Below are 20,013 nucleotides of genomic sequence, written 5' to 3' on the forward strand. Positions count from 1 at the left end.
AACTGTTTCCTAAACTAAGACAGAGAAATATTAAAGTGTTAATTGGACATATGACGCATTGAAATTAAAACTTGGAAGGCAATAGAAATGTATGCAGTTCTTGTGTGAGGTCTATCAGTAAGACTGATATTATAAACTGTTAATGGTTAGTTGGAAAGGGCTGCAATGTGGCTGTAAGGCCCCCTGCTGCCAAATGCTTGCAGGCTAAAAGCTGGGCCCCCCATGAGCGTGTGTGTGTGTGTGTGTGTGTGTGTGTGTGTGTGTGTGTGTGTGTGTGAAGGCAGCTGATAAAAGGTGACAGAGAGAAAGCCTGACTCTATTCACATCCAAGCCTGGCATTAGCATATCTCAAATAGCATGGCCAAACGTCCCTGACCACCTGTAGCTGCACTGAATCTCAATGCCTCCCTGTGAAGTTTCTCCTTACTCACCATGTCTTAAAAAATGGAAAGCTGAAACGCTAAAGAAGAATGTGTGTATGTTTGTGTAGGTGTATTTGTGTATACACATATGTAAGAAAGAGGCTGAACACACTCCACACACATACTGCTTTCTCTCTCTAACACACACACACACACCCACACACACCCACCCACACACACAGACACCTACACACACACACACACACACACACACACACACACACACACACACACAGAGAGTTTGTGCTACTGGCCAGGTTGTGTGACTGTCTGTAGGAGTGTGTTGGGGAGGTGGGCTATGGGGGTGTGCCAGTCCATTCAGGGGTGCCTCCCACTGCAGAGCAGTTGGCTATGGTCAGGGGAGGCGGGTCTTAGTCAGCACAGGAGAAGACTGTGGGAGGTGGAATGGACTTGCAGCTTGCTAGGGGGCTGTCGACTGGTAAAGCCAGCAACCCACTCCTTCATATTCCTTAGGTGCATCTTAGAGAGCCTAGAAAAGAGCAGAGCAGTGAAAGCTGCAACTCAGCCCTCCTTGAAGAGCAACCTGAATCACTGAAGTCAGGAGATTGCTGTACTGGAAGATTAACGGGGCAAAACTGAGTAAGAGAAGGAATCGCAAATTACACTGAAAAGCTTTCCATTGATTTTCTATCGTCAATTCCTATTTAAGAGGAAAAAAGGATTACTGTATTGCTGCCCTGCTTACCCCAGCATTGATAAACTATAGAACTCAAGAAACATGGCTATACATAAGAGGCAGGTGTGTGTGGCTAGTTCACTGACGTTAGCACTGGGACTGGTCTTCTTCAGTTCAGCCACCTTGGCAGAGGAGTACGACTATTACAGCTGGCAATCCGACAACTTCCACAACGGCCGCTTTTATGCCAAGCAACCACAGTGTGTGGACATCCCGGCCGAGCTACGTCTCTGCTACACCGTTGGCTACAAGAAGATGCGTCTTCCCAACCTGCTGGACCACGAGACCATGCCTGAGGTGATGCAGCAGGCAGGCAGCTGGGTACCCCTCCTGGCCAAGCGCTGCCATGCAGACACGCAGGTGTTCCTCTGCTCACTGTTTACTCCTGTGTGCCTGGACCGGCCCATTTACCCCTGTCGCTCTCTGTGTGAGGCTGTCAGGAACAGCTGTGCTCCTGTCATGGAGACCTATGGCTTTCCCTGGCCTGAGATGCTCCAGTGTGACAAGTTCCCCATTGATAATGATCTCTGCATCCCTGTGCAGTTCTCTGGGAATCATGCCACTCAGACTCCAGGTACGACTCACAAATATTTGAGAAATCACTTTTCTTTTTCAAATAGATTATTCAGAAACAACAACAACAACAACAACAACAAAAAAAAGAAACTGATTAGTACAATGTTACTTATTAAAGGACTAGTATAAATATACACCAAGAAATGAGTCAAAAATGAAACGGTTCCTGACAAAAATACAGAAGATATGTCAAGCTCCTGAGCCATATGACTGCTTGAATCTATACAAAAAAACTTTTGTATACTATTTATGTAGGAAAGTTAGTAATAACTGTTAATGATTTTACAAAATAAAATATACAAAAATGATACAAAAACATACAATACAAAAAATATATAAACAAAACTTTTATAATCACAATGTAGTACAGTGAGTCAGTAATTGTTTTTAATAATTGTACATAATATATAATAACTAACATTAAAATGAAAATAATTTGAATTTGCAGTTAAGATAGAATATAACTAACATTTGCATCATTAACAGCATTGAAAATTTCAGCAAAATTTCTATGCTTAATCTCAAACTCAGATTTATTCATATTGCATTGAGTAATGCAGAGGCAATGAGTAGATTACTGGTTTAAATAAATAAATAAATAAATAAACAACAACAACAACAACAACAACAACAATAATAATAATAATAATAATAATAATAATAATAATAATTTGGTCATATTTGTTTAGACAAAGTGAAAATCACCAGTTCTACTTAATCATTCTTTATTTTCTCTTTGTGAGTGTTCAGAAAGTGAAGGCAGGGAATTCATGTACAATTAGAGAGACAAAAAGTACTTTGAGCTTTCACTATCTACAAGTGAAATCTCATTTGGAATGTGAAGGGGCAACTTCTGTTGTGTCTGGCGTCTCTCTCTCTCTCTCTCTCTCTCTCTCTCTCTCTCTCTCTTTGTTTAGCCAATTAGCCAGGGAGCCAATTACTGTGGGTAACTAATTAGTACCAAAACCATACATTAGTTAGCGTCATTGAAGATATAAGTACCAACCATAAAAGAAAGAAAGCTGAAGTGGAAGGAAAAGAGCAGAGAAGAGGCAGTGATATTAAGTAATTATTGAAGTAAGGAAAGAAGCATGTTCTTTGTCAATATTCAGATCATTTACAAAACATGAAAAACAAATAAAATAAGGGAGTGGCCAAAATGAAAAACATATGCAGTGCATTCTTTCCTTGTCTTGAGAGAATCTGTGATGCAAATTCAACATATTCTTTTTTAAAAAAAATTTATTTTAATAATCAGAACAGAGTTGAACTAGCGTGGGTTGTCTACTAAAATACAATGTATCCTTGTGCTAAAAGAAATTCATACCAATGGGGTAAATGTCTAAGAATATTATTCATTTTATGTTTAGATATTAATTATTAATGTTTTAATTAATATTTTTTTCCCATTAATGCAAAGGTTTGAGTGTAATAAACATGTCAGACCCCTATTTATATATTTACATAATAATTTCTAGATAAATTGGGAACAGTCAGTCCTTAAGTCTATTCTGTAGGGGCTCCTTTGCTGTTGCTGAACAAAACTGAAAAATAGTGATTGTACCATATATGTAAAACACCCCAAATTAGTGTTTATTGTTCACAACGCATGTGTCTGTGTGTGTCCTGGGTGACAAAAGAGGAGAGCATTTAACAAGTCAGGAAGTGAGGAAAACATCACTCATACTGACTTCATGTTGTAAAAATACAACTGTTCCAGTGTTATAACAACCAGAAAGAAAAACACTGTAATTGCTTTGTCAAATGGAATTCGGTTCTACACAGTGCTTCTGATCTGACCCCCTGCTAACCTCAGATATAAGCAGCTTGGCTTTGGTTGCAAAGTTAATCTCAGAATTCTCTAACATTTTGATTGCATAATTTTGAGTAATCCAATAACTTCCTGTGTCCTTTCAGCTATATTTCTGCAGTGAGGCCCTTTAGCTCTCCTGCAATTACATTTCATCATATGATCCAAAAGTATGAAATCTAGCAGTACTGCGTAACCAGAGTGTAAATTGTCACACCAAATGCATGAGGCTGCACATAGCCAAACACTCACACTGATTTACTAAAGGGGCATGGCGATGAGAAACAAGAAACAAGAGAGCATGGCGAAACAAGCACACATAATATGGATGGGTCTGGTCTTTTACTGGTCTGTCGAGTGTTCCAGTACACAGTGAATGGTTGTCTAAGCAAGGTAGAGGGTTTTTTTTTCTGTAGTCTAAGGTGAAATCCTCCAGGGCCAGTTCACAGCCAAGATCCGAGTTCCTGAATAGGTATCTGGAGAATACCATGCCTAAATGATGGATGCATTCTGATAAATGGCATTTCAACAGTAAGGGAGCAATGTGGGTGGGTGTTGGGCTTCAGACATTAATTACAATAGCAGAGGAACATTTTTCACGTGTGAGGCATGCTTGTTCTCTCAAATCTAAAGCCAAACTCACAGAGCAATAAATGCGATCCTCTCTTAAAAATATGATCATCAATTTGTAATGGTTTATGTCATAAGTGTTTTATCATTTACCTTTCTGAGAGCAAATGAGCCATAAAATTATGTATTCTGAATCGAAATGAAATGTTTGCCCTGCACGATCAAGTTATTTGCTGGAAAAACAAATAAAAGAAATTATGTGCCTAGAGTAGACAATATAGCAGACAAAATATACATAGAATACATACAAGATATCAGGCAATAAATAAATAAATAAACCGCATTGATAAATGATAAACTCTGAGATATCCTTACATTTTATATTTTCCAAAGGACTGCAAATAAATGGAGATTATTCAATAATGTTTTAATCAATTTATACATATTTGAAGAAATGTCAATTAAAAATAAACCATGTTTTTTATAATGATGCTTTACTGTATTCTGGGTGCATTTAGTTAAATGTGATCTGAATTGAAAGCTCTAAATCAGATAATCTGCAGCAAATTCAAAAGGCACCTCTGTAACATTTACTAATAGAAGCACTATAAATTATTTGCTTGGTCGGGGGTAGTCTTGGGTCATAACTTTTTAATGTGATCCAGTCAGCCATAGTCACTTGTAATCATTTATCTAATGCATCCACAAAGGATATCTAAAAGAACCAAAAAAAGATAAAATGCTAAATGCTTGGCTGAATCAATTGCAAATAGCTTGAGACGGTCTATTAATGTGAGTCGATCACTAAATCTACACAGAAACTCAGTTTGCAGAATTCCCAGTGCTAGCTTTTCAGGCACATGCTTTGGCTTTACTTCAAGTGGGCAGCCTGCCAATAAACCACCCAGCAAACGTGAATAAATTACTCTGCAGTTCAAATAAGACATTGCAGTTTCAAGAGTGTGGCTGTCGGACAGTGTTAGAGACTGAAACTATTAAGTGAAATGACACACTTCTTTTCACTAAGAAAGAGATTGTGTGAGTGTCACCAGCTGAGCTGCTGACTAGAGTGCTCAGGAAATGTATATGAATTTCGGCTGGTCAGTGCATACAGAGGGGGCTTGCCACCACTCACCACCACCACCCAAGCAATGAAACCTACCAAACTTTAACCCTTCATATTATCTGCTATAGTGGTTGCACTAGGGACAGGGGTGATAAACTCTGACCCTCATTTTTCAACCTGGAAGAAGGAATCAGAAGGGGGGCATGTAACCGCTTAACCCCAGGCACTTTTGCTCTCTTTGGTGATTTCTAGAAGTTTTGATGAGTGCTCAGTGAACAGAATACAGATACATACAGATCTCATTTCCAACCCAAATCCTCAATAGCCAAGTCATAGAAAATAGCCAATCTTCATACAGTTACTACATTTCTGTTTAGTACACACAGGTTCCTTAGTAGTTCACTGGATATTTAAGTGTTGATAGGGAAACACTCTATATAGAACCTTTAAGTATTCTCCCAGAGGAACAACCAAAGTAAAATGCTGTAAAAGGAGTGTAGAAAAGAGTCTAAGGAGTGGAAATCTGCAAGGTGATAGAAAACCTGGAGCTAGACAGAAAAAATATAGAAATATCAGTGCTGGCATACAGTGGCTTAGTGGTTAGCACGTTCATCTCACACCTCCAAGGTTGGGGCTTCGATTCCAGCCTGTGTGTGCAGAGTTTGCATGTTCTCCCTGTGCTGCGGGGGTTTCCTCCGGGTACTCAGGTTTCCTCCCCCAGTCCAAAGACATGCATGGTAGGCTGATTGACATGTCCAAAAGTGTCCGTAGTGTATGAGTGGGTGTGTGAATGTGTGTGATTGTGCCCTGCGATGGATTGGCACCCTGCCCAGGGTGTACCCTGCCATGTGCCCCATGCTGTATATGGGGCATGAGCAGTATAGAAAATGGATGGATGGATCAGTGCTGCTGGCATTGACAATAAAAGATCAAATGAAACATTTGATGTAAACAAGAAACTGCATGTTAGTAGGTTGGTGGTTACTTACATAACATAACAAGCTTATTAAGTGTCCATAATGGGTATTTTTTTGTCCTGGGAAGTGTACAAAGAATGAAATATATAATCATAAGTTATTAGTCACTATACACAAGCAACTAACAGTTCCCTGTGATATATTACAATACCTAAAAATATCTCTGTCTTCAAACTACATCTGATATAATTTTACCATGTAAACTACATGAGAGTTCATTGACTTAAAAGGCCATTTAAGTGTTGTTGTTTTTTGTTCTTTTTGTCAATTCTTGTTAAAATGTGCTAGATGGATGTGGTACGCTAGTAGGCTAGCACCCATCTTTATTAGCTAAAACTGGCAAGTCCATAGACAACATTACTGTAACACATTTTACATTCATCAAATTATTTATAACCACATAGACTTTCATTTGTGGAACAAAACTGCTTGGGTTTGTGGAAGAAGTCTGAAGTGACTCACTGCAGAGGAAATCAAACATCCATTTGCCTGAAGCATTCCCTCTCATTATTATTCTGAAAGCAATGGATTAAGCACTATTAGTCCTGGCCTTTAGCCCCCTTTTTTGAGAGCAGTAGTGGTGCGCTTTACATGCCTCCCTGTCTCTCTGCACAAAACGAGACCCCATTAGAATGCACATACACACACAAGGATTGCTGTGAAAACACAACAGTCTCTATGTCTGTAAAAAGTCTTAGCACAAATGATACATTATACATTCAACCTATGGTTTAAAGGGCATCAATATAATCTTTTCCATAAATTGACATTTAGCAAATACAATTGTCTCCATTCTTGCATTTGTCAGATTTGTTCTTGTTACTGGAGCCACCAGAGGAGAAACATATGACTTCAGCTGTCACTCAGTAGTTGCTTTAAAAAAAATCAGGAAAGTGCATTTTTCTGTGGCAGGTTTTTTTTTTTTTTGCCATGCCTGTACACTAAAAATATACACGTATCTAAATTCAAACATTTTCACCACCTTAATTGCAAGCCAAACATTGCACCAGACACCTGTTCTGTGTATCCTCACCGCAGAAAATAGCATCTGACAAGACGAAACTCACAAAGTGTTTACAAAGTGGTCAGTGCGACTGTGAACCTGACTGCAGACCCACATCTCCCTGCAACTGAATTATACAAGGCCAAATATTGTATCTGCCCTGCATGAGGGACATGAACCCAAGTAGGACTGTCATATCATTTTGAAAATAGTCAATCTGTCAAATCATCTGTATTTTCTCATTTTTTCTTGCCAGCTTCAAAAGCATGTCCACCCTGTGACAATGAACTGAAAGCCGACACAGTAATGGAGCACTTCTGTGCCAGTGACTTCGGTAAGTAAGAATCTAACATTGCTACACACACACACATGCACACACACACACACACACACACACACACACACATACACATGACAATCCTTGTGAGGACCTTCCATTGACATAATTGTTAATGCAGCTAATTAGAGCTAGTGGCTATTAAATCGAACCCAAAAACCCTTAACATCAGTACCAAAAAGAAAAACGTAGGCACATTGATACATGCCATGCTATTGCAAAAACCCTTAGTATTTGAATTCTGTGTTGAAGACACTGTTCAGCAAAATGTTGAGTTGTTTACCTGCTCAACTAATTTCTCCAAAATGAGAAACACATGCTGTGTGATTCACCAGCATTCATGAGACAGGTGCTTTCTGTTATGCAGGAAAACTAGTCAGAATTGTAATACTGTTGGTATTATTGGATGTGAAAGTAGCGAAAAATATAATAATATACAATATAATAACACAGTGGCTTAGTGGTTAGCACATTTGCCTCGCACCTCTGTCGCTGGGGGCTCAATTCCTGCCTTCGTGCTCACCACGTGCTTCGGGGGTTTCCTATGCGTACTCTGGTTTCCTCCACTGACATGACATGCGTTGTAGGCTGATAGACATCTCTAAATTGTACGTAGTGTGTGTGGATGGGTGTGTGAGTGAATGTGCAACTGTGCCCTGCACTGGGTTGGCATCCCGTCCAGGGTGTCCCCCGCTTCATGCCTTGTGTTCCCTGGGACAGGCCTCAAGCTCCCTGTGACCCTGTGTGGGATAAGCGGTACAGAAAATGGATAGATGGATGGATGGATGGATGGATGGATATTAATAATTTTAAAATACTATGTAACTCTGTGTTCCACATTGTGCAAGAACCAAAATTTCTCCTCTATACTGGCTGAAGTTTGTCTGAGCTTCCAGAATGTCTGGTACTGACCTATTAAAGGTGGATCTCTAAGAACTGTATTTCTCTGTTCAGAGTTGGCTAAAGAAAAGTTCAGAAAAGCCTTTATAAAGTAAAGGCCATGAAGTGGCTTCATTCTGTCAGCTGTTTTTGGCTGTACAGTTTGTTTCACTTGGATGTAGCCACCTACTTTTGTATATAATCACATTTAAGTATGACAAATTACTTGCACCAATGTGTTGAGTAGGAGGATTGACTGTTCCTTTATTGCAGACATTTGGACAGACAGCAGTCATATTGAATAAATATTTTTGACTGCTCACAAGCAAATGTCCTAGTTTAATCAGTTATTTCAAAGTAAGCCTAATTAATAATTCTTTGCTCATATTTTCCTGTTACATAGTACCATTTAACATGCAGTCGCTGTTATTTTGATATATTTCCTCGGTGGTCTGCACATAAATGTGGTACAGTATTATGTTTCATAACTGTATGGTCTATTTGATTCACTTGGATGTTATTAAAAAAAAATCTTTTTGTGTAGTGTTGCTTCCAGTTACCACAAGGAAATAACATTCACTATATCAGAGGTTCTGTATTTACTAGAGTGTCAGCACAATTATTATTATGAAGGCCATTACTAAAAAGACTTGTTCGACTGTCTTAATTGACCAATGAACAAAATTTTTACTGTCCTGTTTTATTTTGGTATGTTTGAGCCTAATTATGTGACATAAACAGAACCCTTTCAATACTTCTACAATTTTCACACTACTCAGAGTGAGACGCAGCTTCTCATGGGCAAGAAAAATCAATGAAAGAGACCAGTGAAGGTGATGTTTAGTGCACTGTAAATCTCAGGGCGAGAACATTTCCAGGGCTTACAACATTTAAAGACTGCCAAAGACATTCATGAAGATAAAAATAAAACTAGTTGTAAATTGTTTCTGGTCAAAAAAGCTGTTATGAATTTGCCATGCTGTCCAACTCAATAACAAAAAGGTAAACTGAATAGAAATTCACTTTTCGATCCTAAATTCCCTCACAGAATTCGAACTGCAATGCATGATTCACAAATTATGAGAGATTAGCTGTGTTGGATTTGTCTGAAATCCTCTATGGTACTAGCTTTTTTTTTTTTTTTTTTACACTTTCATTGATAAAATAAAAGTATGTAAGAATCTGGATTACAGTTCTTGCTGTTTGTGAGTTTACTTATTTTTACTGATTACTAGGAAATACAGTACATTACAACTGTCAATGTCATGTGTTAGAACCCTGAACTGATAAATGACTATCTGTAATGTAGTATATCAGTCAGATTACCCAAAATGACTCAAGTATAAATATACACAGATTCATGTACTACCTTAGTCACTTGCTTACAGTCACTGTCTTAGTGGTTTTTATAGTAATTCACAAGAACTGCGGTGGAGGAGAACATGAGGGGTTCAATTTACAGTTTTTTCACTTACCTCAAATCAAATAGATCAGCCAGGACATGTCTCTACTGGAGCTCTGTGGTTAGTAGGTAATAGAATGTTAGCATTATTCACAGAAAATCCCTGAACAATTCTTTACAATGATTTCCTTTTTGAAAAGCTTTTCTGGCTGAATTCTACAGAAAAAATTACAGTTTGAAACTTTAGATGAGCAAGCTATTCGACAAAACACCAATGTACTGTTCCAATTAGTTGAATCAAAGTTTTTAGATGCTAACAGAGCTCATTTAAACAAAATTTTGTGCATTAGCACATCTGCTATATTGTTGCAAAAAAACATGATCTGTTTCTGCTCAGAGTGAATACCTCTCCCTACCTGCATTCATCAACCCACTCCACCAGACCAACCAGCCACAATTTAGACAAGCTCTTGTTTAAAACATAAGTTCAGCTTGTCATCACAATATTGCCCAGGCTTGCTCATACTCAGAGCATTATAGTTCATGGGCAAGTATTAAAATCAAAGCTTATGTATAGTTAATCTCTGGATTGTAAGCTACTTCAAAATGCAGCATAACACTATGAGAAGCCCTTGTTTTGTTAGTGTTTAACATGATCCTTGGCTATTGTGCCATCCACCTGGTCCTGCACTGTTTTTTTTTTTTTTTTTTTTCATACAGCTTTTTTGATTAATTAGTTTTTTGAAAATTTTTTTGTTACATATCCTCAATTCTTTTGCATTCTGTCTGATGTTTCTGGACGAAATGTTACTGTCAAAATAATGTTTATGCTGTTGCCATAGCTCAGTGAGGAGAATGCTAGAAATCTATCTTTGCCAAGGTGAAGCCACTTAAACCTCTACTGGCACTGAGGATCAAGTGGGATATGAATAACTTAATCCACTACCAATAACAGAATATATGCTATAGTATATGTATGCATGTTTTTTCATTAAAATAAGTACTATAAACAATATTGTAAGTGTTACTAAACATACATTTATCACTGAGTGGATGATCAGTCTCATTAGAAATAATTATTTTAGGTTATTCAGATATATTTCTATTTCATATAAGAATTTCACAAAAAAATTCTGTAAAATACTTTTTAATGTATTCTTGTTCAGAAACAATTAAACACTTTGATAAGTCATTCAATATACATGAACGCATCTCCAGGCTCCGTGGTTTGATCCTGAGATCGGGTTACTGCCTGTGTGGCGTTTCTGTGCATGTGAATCTTCTCGTGTCTACATGGGCTTCCTCTGGGTTCCTTTGTTACCTCCACGTCCAAAAAAAAAAAAACCCATACCTGTAGGTCTAAGCTGAATTGATTGCCCCTAGGTATGAATTGGGTGCATGGTGCCCTGTAATAGACTGGCATCCCATCACTGGTGTATTCTGGTGTATTTCCACTTCACACCAAGCGTTCCTGGAATAGAATCCAGACATACTCTTACAAAGACCAAGATAAAGTGGTTGCTGAAGATGAATTAATTTTGGATAGTAGATTTGGTCTTATGAACTGGACTGTATTATGCATCTGTATGTTCAATCCTGTAATTTCATTATGAATTTATTGTTCATGGGTAAATTCTTTTTTAAATTTCTCACATAAGCAGGAGTTACTTTTTTAAAATGTACCCACCACTTTATTCATCATTTTAATACAGCAATGTAAGACTTTAATATAAGACTTATATTAAGGACAAACCAGGGTTTGTTTTTGTTTTACATCTAACATATGCATTTAAAAAATGCACTTTTTCCTTCCTGTAAAAAGTAGCATTAAGCCTACAGTTAATTTTCTGGAACATAAGTCTTCATGATTGTCATAGACAAGACATTTTTCCTTAATGCTTATGTAAGTAGTAGCTAAGGCTCTGTAGAATGCAGTGAATGAGGTGGGGAACTGTAGGAGTGTTTCACATCTGCCTTTGAAACTTTCCATTCGTCTCTCGGTCCTGTCCCGGGAGAATGCAATTAATGCCATCCATGGTTAAATGATGCTCCTCTGGGGAGGTGTAAACTATTCTACTGAATGAGATAGCCCAGGTTGTTCCTGTATGGTTGTTGTGAAACATCTTGCTGATTGAGAGAGTACAAAAGAATGGAACCAGTATGACGGTGGGAGCCCTAAAAGGAATGAGGGGATCTCCCTTAAATGTGTAAAGAGAGAATGACAGCATGTACATACATAGACACAATCACACACACACACACACACACACACACACACACCCACCCACACACATTTCCACTGACATGACATGTTGATATTGTTCTTTGTCACTGAGTGAAAGTAGTTTGTTTTTAAAAGATTTAATCCTTTCATGTCTCCTCTAGCACTTAAAATGAAAATCAAAGAAGTGAAGAAGGAGAAAGGTGACCGCAAGCTTATCGCAGCTCAGAAGAAGAAGAAGGTTCTCAAGATGGGGATCCTGCGTAAAAAAGACCTGAAGAAGCTGACGCTGTACATCAAGAACGGAGCGAACTGCCCATGTTCCCAACTTGACAACCTTGGGAGCAGCTTCCTCATAATGGGCCGTAAGGTGGATCAACAGCTACTGCTCATGTCTATTCACAAGTGGGACAAAAAGAGCAAGGAACTCAAGTATGCCCTCAAATACATGAAGTCTCAGCAGTGTCCAACATACCACACTGTCTTCCAGTGATCGATGACTATATAACTCAACTCTGCTCACTCAAAGCTTTCCAATCCCCTTCTGCAATTACCGTATTCATTTTATTCAGCAGTTCCCTTTGGGAAGCACTCATTGCTAATGGTTTCATACTTCAGCAATCTTCATTTTTCTATATATAATTGTACTCATTTACCTTTGTTAGAGCAGAGGATATAATATCATTCCAAAGAACAGTACTAAGTGAAATGCCATTTTTGGTGTGGTAACTGATCCCACATCATGAGGGATAAGAAAGATATAGGAGCCAATTTGAGCTGACTATGTTAATGTCAGAGTGAAGTGAACAATCAGTAAGTAAATATTAGATTAAAAGACAAATAGCTTTTCTGGTAAACTTTTATTTTGTAGATATGGATAAAAAAAAGTGACACCATAAACCATGTAGATAAGATTATGGTTATGAAAATTCTTCTAAAATGCGGGGCCAGCTCAAACATGGTTCACAATAAGGAGGAGGTCTGACTGCAGTTATTTGTGATTGTTGGTCAGAGGGACTATGAGTAGCACCTGTAACACTTCCTTGTTCTGAGAAAGTGTCTCATACCAGCCAGTTGAATGGCAGACTCTGGACTGAACCTCACAGTTTGGTTGGTGAGATCTCTGATGCCTTTTTATACTTTGTTCTTTTAAATATTCATTTTTACTGAAATTATTATGACTTACACTTTTAAGGAATAAAAAAAGGAAAGAAACTTCTGGCAGGCATATCATTTAAATTCACTGTTGTCTGGTTCCTCTCGAGGTTTCTACATCATATCGTCTCAGGGAGTTTTTCCATGCCATTGTCGCCTCTGGCTTGCTCATTAGGGATAAATTCATACATTTAAATCTATATCCTGAATTTATATATTTCTGCTTTGGGACAATGTCCATTGTTAAAAGCGCTATACAAATAAAATGTAATTGAACTGAATTGAACTGTTGCTAAAATAAATGATAAAAATCCTTATGCTAGAACTTTCATTAATGTATTGCCCTAGTTTTGACCATCATCAAGGTAATAACAAAATAAAGCATAGAAAGGTAAAATCAGACACTATTTAAAATATCTACAACCTACACTACACTATGGCCAAAGGTTTGTGGACACCTGACCATCACACCCATGTGTGGGCCTTCCCCAAACTGAACTTTTAGGATGAACTTTTAGAATGCCAACTGACCCCCAGGCCTCCTTACCTTGACATCATTGTCCAGCCTGACTAATGTTCTTGTGTCTGAATGAACAAATCCCCACAACCACACTCCAAAATCTAGTGAAAAGCCTTCCCAGTAGAGTAGAGGCAATTCAGAATCTGGAATGGGATGTTCAAAAAGCACATATGGGTGTCAGGGTCAGGTGTCCACAAAATTTTGATATATAGTATATATCATATGTAAATACATTCAGAGAATGAAATTAACAGAATTAGAAGAAACCTGCTCTCAGTTCCATTTGTGAAAACTGAAACATCAGGATTGGTAGCTTCTGTCATTTTACAGCCTTTAGTATTAGCACTCAGCCAGCATTGTGCTGGATATGCTCCGTCACCACTGTCTGCAGATCTGTACAGTGCACACCAGGACCCTGGCCTCTCATTAGCCTGCTGGCTGAACAGACTAACACACTCATACATACAGTCCCATGCACATATTTAACTGATGTTCGAAATATATTAATGCTGAAGGCTGAAATAGGGCATGGGAATTGTCCATTGTAAGTAATGAATTAACCTACTGGAGCCATTGGGTTGTGGCACAAAACACTGTAAATACACCAGACTCATGAGAACTAAAGTCACTCATATAAATCTTAAAGCAAGAAAGAAACTTAATTATCATACACATCATATGTCTGGTGGTCTGGGAAACCCCACTGGATGTTGCTGTGGCTAAATTATGGGAAACGGTGGATTATGAAATGAATGAAAAATTGGATTTTGAACAAAATTATGCTCTCTAATTTAAGAAGACATATATATATATATATATATATATATATATATATATATATATATATATATATATATATTGTTGCAATCAAAAGTATGCAACCCCCATTGCAAATCAGGTTTATTGTCAAAATGTACAGATATTCAGCTGTTTGCAATTGCAATGAACAAACCAAACAAAAACAATTTAAATAGTTAAATGCAAAGAATGCTTCAAGTGGTTTCCCCAAATTCAACTGAAAATGTAACTTATGATGATTTCTCCAAGATCCCCAAATGATGAGAGATTACAGTGGAGAAAAATAACTAAAAAGTGTGTGTGGGGGGGGGGGGGGATGGGATAGTGAGCGAGAGATAGCAGCAGTACCAAAGAAAACAGAGAAATATTCTCTACAAATAAAAAGAGCCTAGTCATAGGAGCTCATCAAACAGGCAGTGTGTCTATGGGACTGGCCCCCAACCCTCATCTCTGTCATCACCTGCTCAAAGGTCACTTACCATAATTAATAAGAGCCTGACGACTGCAGAGGGGCCAAACAGGGGACTGCATTGTGCCAGATGACCGATAATATAAACAGGCCACCACACCAGCAATTATAAGGTAATTTAGATCCTCCATCAGCTTCTGTGTCAGACTGATTTCTCTGGAAGGTTAATATCACTGGGAATGCAGTGTGCCGCCAAGAGCTCTCTTTCCCTTTAATTCTCTCTCTCTCTCCCTCTCTTTCTCTTTCCAATAATCACTTTGGTCTACTGCCTGGGATAAAGAATGGGCTCTTTGTCTACTTCTATTGCTGGTGCAGTGATAGTGGGCACCTTTTCACAGGTTACTTAATTGATATTCATGTACATTAAGAGGGCTGCAGTCTATTTCGATTCTCCCAGACACAAACTGTTCCTCTCCTATTACTCCTATACAAATTCAACATTCCTAAAAATACAAATAATAGAGCACCTACTTTCAGAGATTTGCATATCCAATGGGTGTAAGATCCCTCCATGGGATATATTACAGTGACCAAAAATCACTCATTCTGTCTAATGGCTGACTTGCTGATGTTAGTTTTTGGGCTGCACTTTTCAGTGGTTTGAGTGGAAGCTCCTTTTTACACTCTAAGAGCATTTCCAGATGTCAAGGTGGGCCACTGGGTCAGCTGAGACACATGGTGCTGATACCACAAAAGCATTTATGTAAACAGCTCAAATGGGCATTACAGGAATGGCACATGGGATCAGAGAGAATAATTTTATTATGATTACTAACATGTCTAGGCCACTTTTGTTGTCTTTCTACAAATTTAATGGCTCTAAAATGAGAATTATTCCCTCAGTGTATATTGCTGGGTGCACAGAGGGGTCATGTTGAGGTACTGCCTGAGCAGCAGTAGTCCTCCATGCACTCAGCAGTTATCAGGAGGATTCCTAGAGTTGATGTGCTCACATACTCAACACATTAAAGCACTGTGATTAATATCAGTTTCAAATGAGTTCAGGGCGTAATTCCTAAGCTCTAACTTCCTATACCAGTAAAGCAGTATTTCAGAGTTCTCCAGGGAAGTGCCAGATTTGTGCCTCATTAGACCAGGTTTGTACCTTGTCCCTGCACTTATTGTCCATTTTACCAGGTACATCTACCATATACACTAGGTTACTTTGCATGTATGCAATTATGGACTGATCCATTTCCCCTTTTCTCAAAGAAACTGGGCCACCACCAAAGAGATAGTATTGGCTTCTGCACCACTGTCAGCACATCAGTGAAAACTGACATGATAATGGCATGCCAGATATGAGTGTATCAGGTGCAGCATCATCTCTGTGACTTTTAAACATCCCCACTGTGTTGAAAAACAGTCCACCAACCACTAATATCCACCTACCAGTGATTATATGGTTGGAAAATGACCACTTAACACAGTAATATGCTAAAAGACAGAACACAGAATATGCATGGAAAAAGATGCACAATATTCTGTACACCCAGACTGTGCATCAACAAAATAGGTGTGTCTAACAAAGTTAGATAGTGTGTGTTAGATACACCGTGTTTAAAAGCCCCTTTTGTGTATATAAAATGCTACTACTATGTCTTTTTTTTTTATTTTTTTTTTTAGTGTAGTCAGAATGGTCCAAATAATTTGGTCAGCCGTTTATCTATTGAGGTCCCTTCCCAGTTCTATAGGTTGGCTAATAACTTGAGTCAAGCAAACAAAGAGCTTTCGTCATTAATTATATACTTACACAGTATAAACATATGGTAGGTGCACATTATGGTATGGGGGCATTTTCTTGGCATGGTAGGGTCCGCTTGTAGGGTCAGAGAAGAAAAGGACACTGCAAATAAATGCAAAGATATTTTTTGACTAATCACCTTTATCCTGTGATTGAAATATTTTGAGAGGTCTCTTCCAGAATGACAATGCCTACATACACAGGGTGTGAGGGCTCACTGAATGGTTTGATGAGTATGAAACTGATGTCACCAAATCTCAACCCATTTGAACACCTATGAAAGATTTTGGACCGAGATGTTAGACAGTGCTCTCCACCACAATCATCAAAACACCAGTTGAGGCAATATATTTGGGAAAGAACAGTTCATCCCTCCAGCATGGTTACAGAGACTTGTAGAATCTATGCCAAAGTGCACTGAAGCTGTTTTGGTGGCTCATGGTGGCCCAATTTGTTACCGGATTGTAGATCTTTACAGATTAGATTTTCCAGTATTCATTTTATGCTCAGATTCACATGTGGTAAGTGTAATTTAACGTTACATTTTATAGGTGCAATGACAAACCACATCAAATGTTGCCTTCTGTATTTAGCAGCTCGTAAACAAAATTATGTTCAGGCTCATTAGTGGCTAAAGTGTGGTGGCAGTTGCTGGGGTATAAAAAGCACACTGGATTAGACTGTTTAAAATAGAGACTCGCATGAGTCTTTCACAAAAGCCATCACAGTCATATGGCCTAGGCAGTGTATATTGTTCTGTACTATAAGGTAAATGGAAAGTTCTCACTAGCAGCTGTGTATAGTTTGAAGCATGCTCTTGTGACACTGCTGCCCAGCACGTCTCACATGTAAAGAAGAACTAATTATGTTATGTGTTTGTGTGAAAATGTTTCTCATCTCCCAACACTGACAGCACTGAAGCAAGTTCATTATATTCAGTGATCCTGAGGTTGGTCTCAGGGTGTGGGTTGGAGTGGTATGTTGTTTAACATAGCTTGTCTCGGCTGAATGTAAACTAAGCACTGTGTATGCTAAAATTATCACCATGTGAGGTTGGTATGACAAATAAATAAATAGATAAAAATGTAGCAGTTTATAAGGAAAAAGTAAGCAATTAGGCTGAGGCCTTGGGTTAAAAATGTAGGAAACAGTAAGTGAATGAGAAAGAGAGAGAGAGAGAGAGAGAGCTGTTTAACAGGAAACACAGTGAGATCCTCAGTAAACTGATCACCATGAGCTAAAGTACAGCAGAGATAGCATGGAAGGCAATGTCAGAATAATTGCTGGACTAATTTGCAGATGAAAACAACTAAATTAAATGAAATAAAAATGAAGTTAACCTTTGAGGAGTATAGATGTTCAAAAGTGTCTGTTAAAATCATTATAGTATACCAGCCGTGCTGTCTGCGTCATAAAGTAAACACATCCCCAAAACACATTTACAGCATTGTGGAAAATATTACCAAATATAAGTCCCCAAATAAGTAAAAATAAATAAATACATGAACAAATGAATGAACTAATAAATAAATAAATAAATAGATAGATAGATAATGACAAGCACAATAATTAACTTAATGACAGTTCTTTGTTTGACTTTTGAGAGCCTCATCAGTGTAGGTCCTCTAAGGTCAAGGTTGTCAGAAAGGTCCCAGAGAGTGACACTGCTGATTAAGCTTATGTGGTTTCACAACAGGATTGTAAACTTTGACCTCTGGGCTGTGAGTCTAGGCCTGGGACCGGACAGCCAGGAGTTAACACACAAAACCCTGCAGCTGTCCCATCACACTATGACTACAAATTGACATAAACTTTAAACTGCATCTTGTTAGCCTTCTTTCAGAAACAGGATCAGCTTAATCAATGGGGTCTGCAAGGGGAAAAACTGGGGGGCGGGGTTGGGGGGTGATTGAGTGGAGAAACAGCCTTAGTTAGCCCATTCAACATATCCAAAGCATCTCTATGTACAGCCTGAGGAGGTCTTGACAAATAAAGCTATTCTGTGGCATTGTTCATTAGGAATGGCGGACTGCCATAGCTCCTCTTGCAACCTAGCTTTTACAGCCCTCCTCCACACTCAAACAGAGTTCCCATGTGGGAAAGGGGTGAGCACAATGCCTCTTTAAGGGAGAAATACAGCTTTCTATAAGAACGGAAGAATTGGGGTCATTAGGGTTGAGCCACCCCCTTCCTAACCCTTACCTCCCTCACTGCCCCAGCCACACACACTCTTTCTCATTTATATGAATTTGTTTCCTGTGAAAAAGTGCTGGACTGATGGCCTGTCAATCAATCTGTCAGTTAGACCTGCCAAACAAACAGGTATGATGGACTTTAACATAATTTATTTATTAAAATTTGGGTGGCATAACAATCTGTGCTCTCTGTCTTAGGACAGAATGCAGTGTCTGAGGAAATCACAGACCTCCAGCAACCAAAGGGAGAGAGGCACTAGGCTTGCCATATGATTGCTCAGGCTGCCACACACATAGCCACAATAGTGTGACTTATCTGTAGGAAAAAGTGTTGATGAAGCTGATTGACATAGGAAACATAATCAGTGGAAAATGGAAAAAAAAAAGAAATATGGAGGATCTACTCATGACTCGTTAGCATTAGAAGTGATGAACTGTAACCACCAACAAGTTGTTCTACCTGTTTTTTTGCATGATCAAGGTTTTTCTAAGTTTACCATATGAACTTTAGTTTTATTTTCCTGTGTTTAAATCAGTGTTTTAGAAAATGGTCCTTGGATTTCCTCCAAACAGTATTAATATGCATTTATGTTCTGTGTCAGCTACAAGCTCACTTCTATCAAATCAACAAGAACACTAAATATGTGGTTCAGACACTAAATTATATGTACAACTAAACCTGTGGGACCAAACCTGTTAATAACCCTCCTTCACTACACATGAATTGTAACTGTTAAGTAAGAGAGCTTTGCTGGCTAATCCACTGATCTTCCTTTGCCTAATTTTCATCGTTATTGTGAGACAGCACTCACAAAAAAGTATCCTAATGCTGGCTAACATCTCTGTTTCAGTAAGAACAGCATTTGCACTTCCTCAAAGATGTATATTTGTACTTTCGACACATAATACTCAGATAAACATTAAGCATCTGCCAGTGGATACAGCAAGAGTGTTTCACATCTGTGTGTCACTATTCATAGAACAGGAGCTTCCATGTGTCACATTTTGTGTTTGTCTGTGATTGCCGGAGCTGGTGACCCCTATGTTCATATTTATGTGTTTGCTCCAAAAAAGGAGATGTTCAGTGTTGAGTGCTAAATTGCTGTACGTCACTAAATTATTACAGCTACTTAAACAACATGATTAAATAATCCCTATCCTGTTTTCTTGCT

General features: G+C 38.4%; 1 protein-coding gene across 1 annotated transcript; it reads left to right on the plus strand.

Moving 5' to 3' along the window:
- Nucleotides 1-734: 734 nt before the first annotated feature.
- sfrp5 (secreted frizzled-related protein 5) lies at nucleotides 735-13,460 on the plus strand. The gene is made up of 3 exons (XM_053621249.1): nucleotides 735-1,693; nucleotides 7,378-7,455; nucleotides 12,125-13,460. The coding sequence occupies exons 1-3, from the start codon at nucleotides 1,162-1,164 to the stop codon at nucleotides 12,451-12,453; spliced, it is 939 nt and encodes a 312-aa protein (XP_053477224.1). The 5' UTR covers nucleotides 735-1,161; the 3' UTR covers nucleotides 12,454-13,460.
- The last annotated feature ends 6,553 nt before the right edge of the window (nucleotides 13,461-20,013 follow it).

Source organism: Ictalurus furcatus, chromosome 3, assembly GCF_023375685.1.
Source record: "Ictalurus furcatus strain D&B chromosome 3, Billie_1.0, whole genome shotgun sequence".
NCBI lineage: Eukaryota > Metazoa > Chordata > Actinopteri > Siluriformes > Ictaluridae > Ictalurus > Ictalurus furcatus.

Coding starts and splice junctions, on each gene's coding strand:
- sfrp5 (XM_053621249.1), top strand. CDS start 1,162: ATGGCTATACATAAGAGGCAGGTGTGTGTGGCTAGTTCACTGACGTTA. Junction 1,694..7,377: donor TCATGCCACTCAGACTCCAG/GTACGACTCACA, acceptor TTTTCTTGCCAG/CTTCAAAAGCATGTCCACCC. Junction 7,456..12,124: donor CTTCTGTGCCAGTGACTTCG/GTAAGTAAGAAT, acceptor TGTCTCCTCTAG/CACTTAAAATGAAAATCAAA.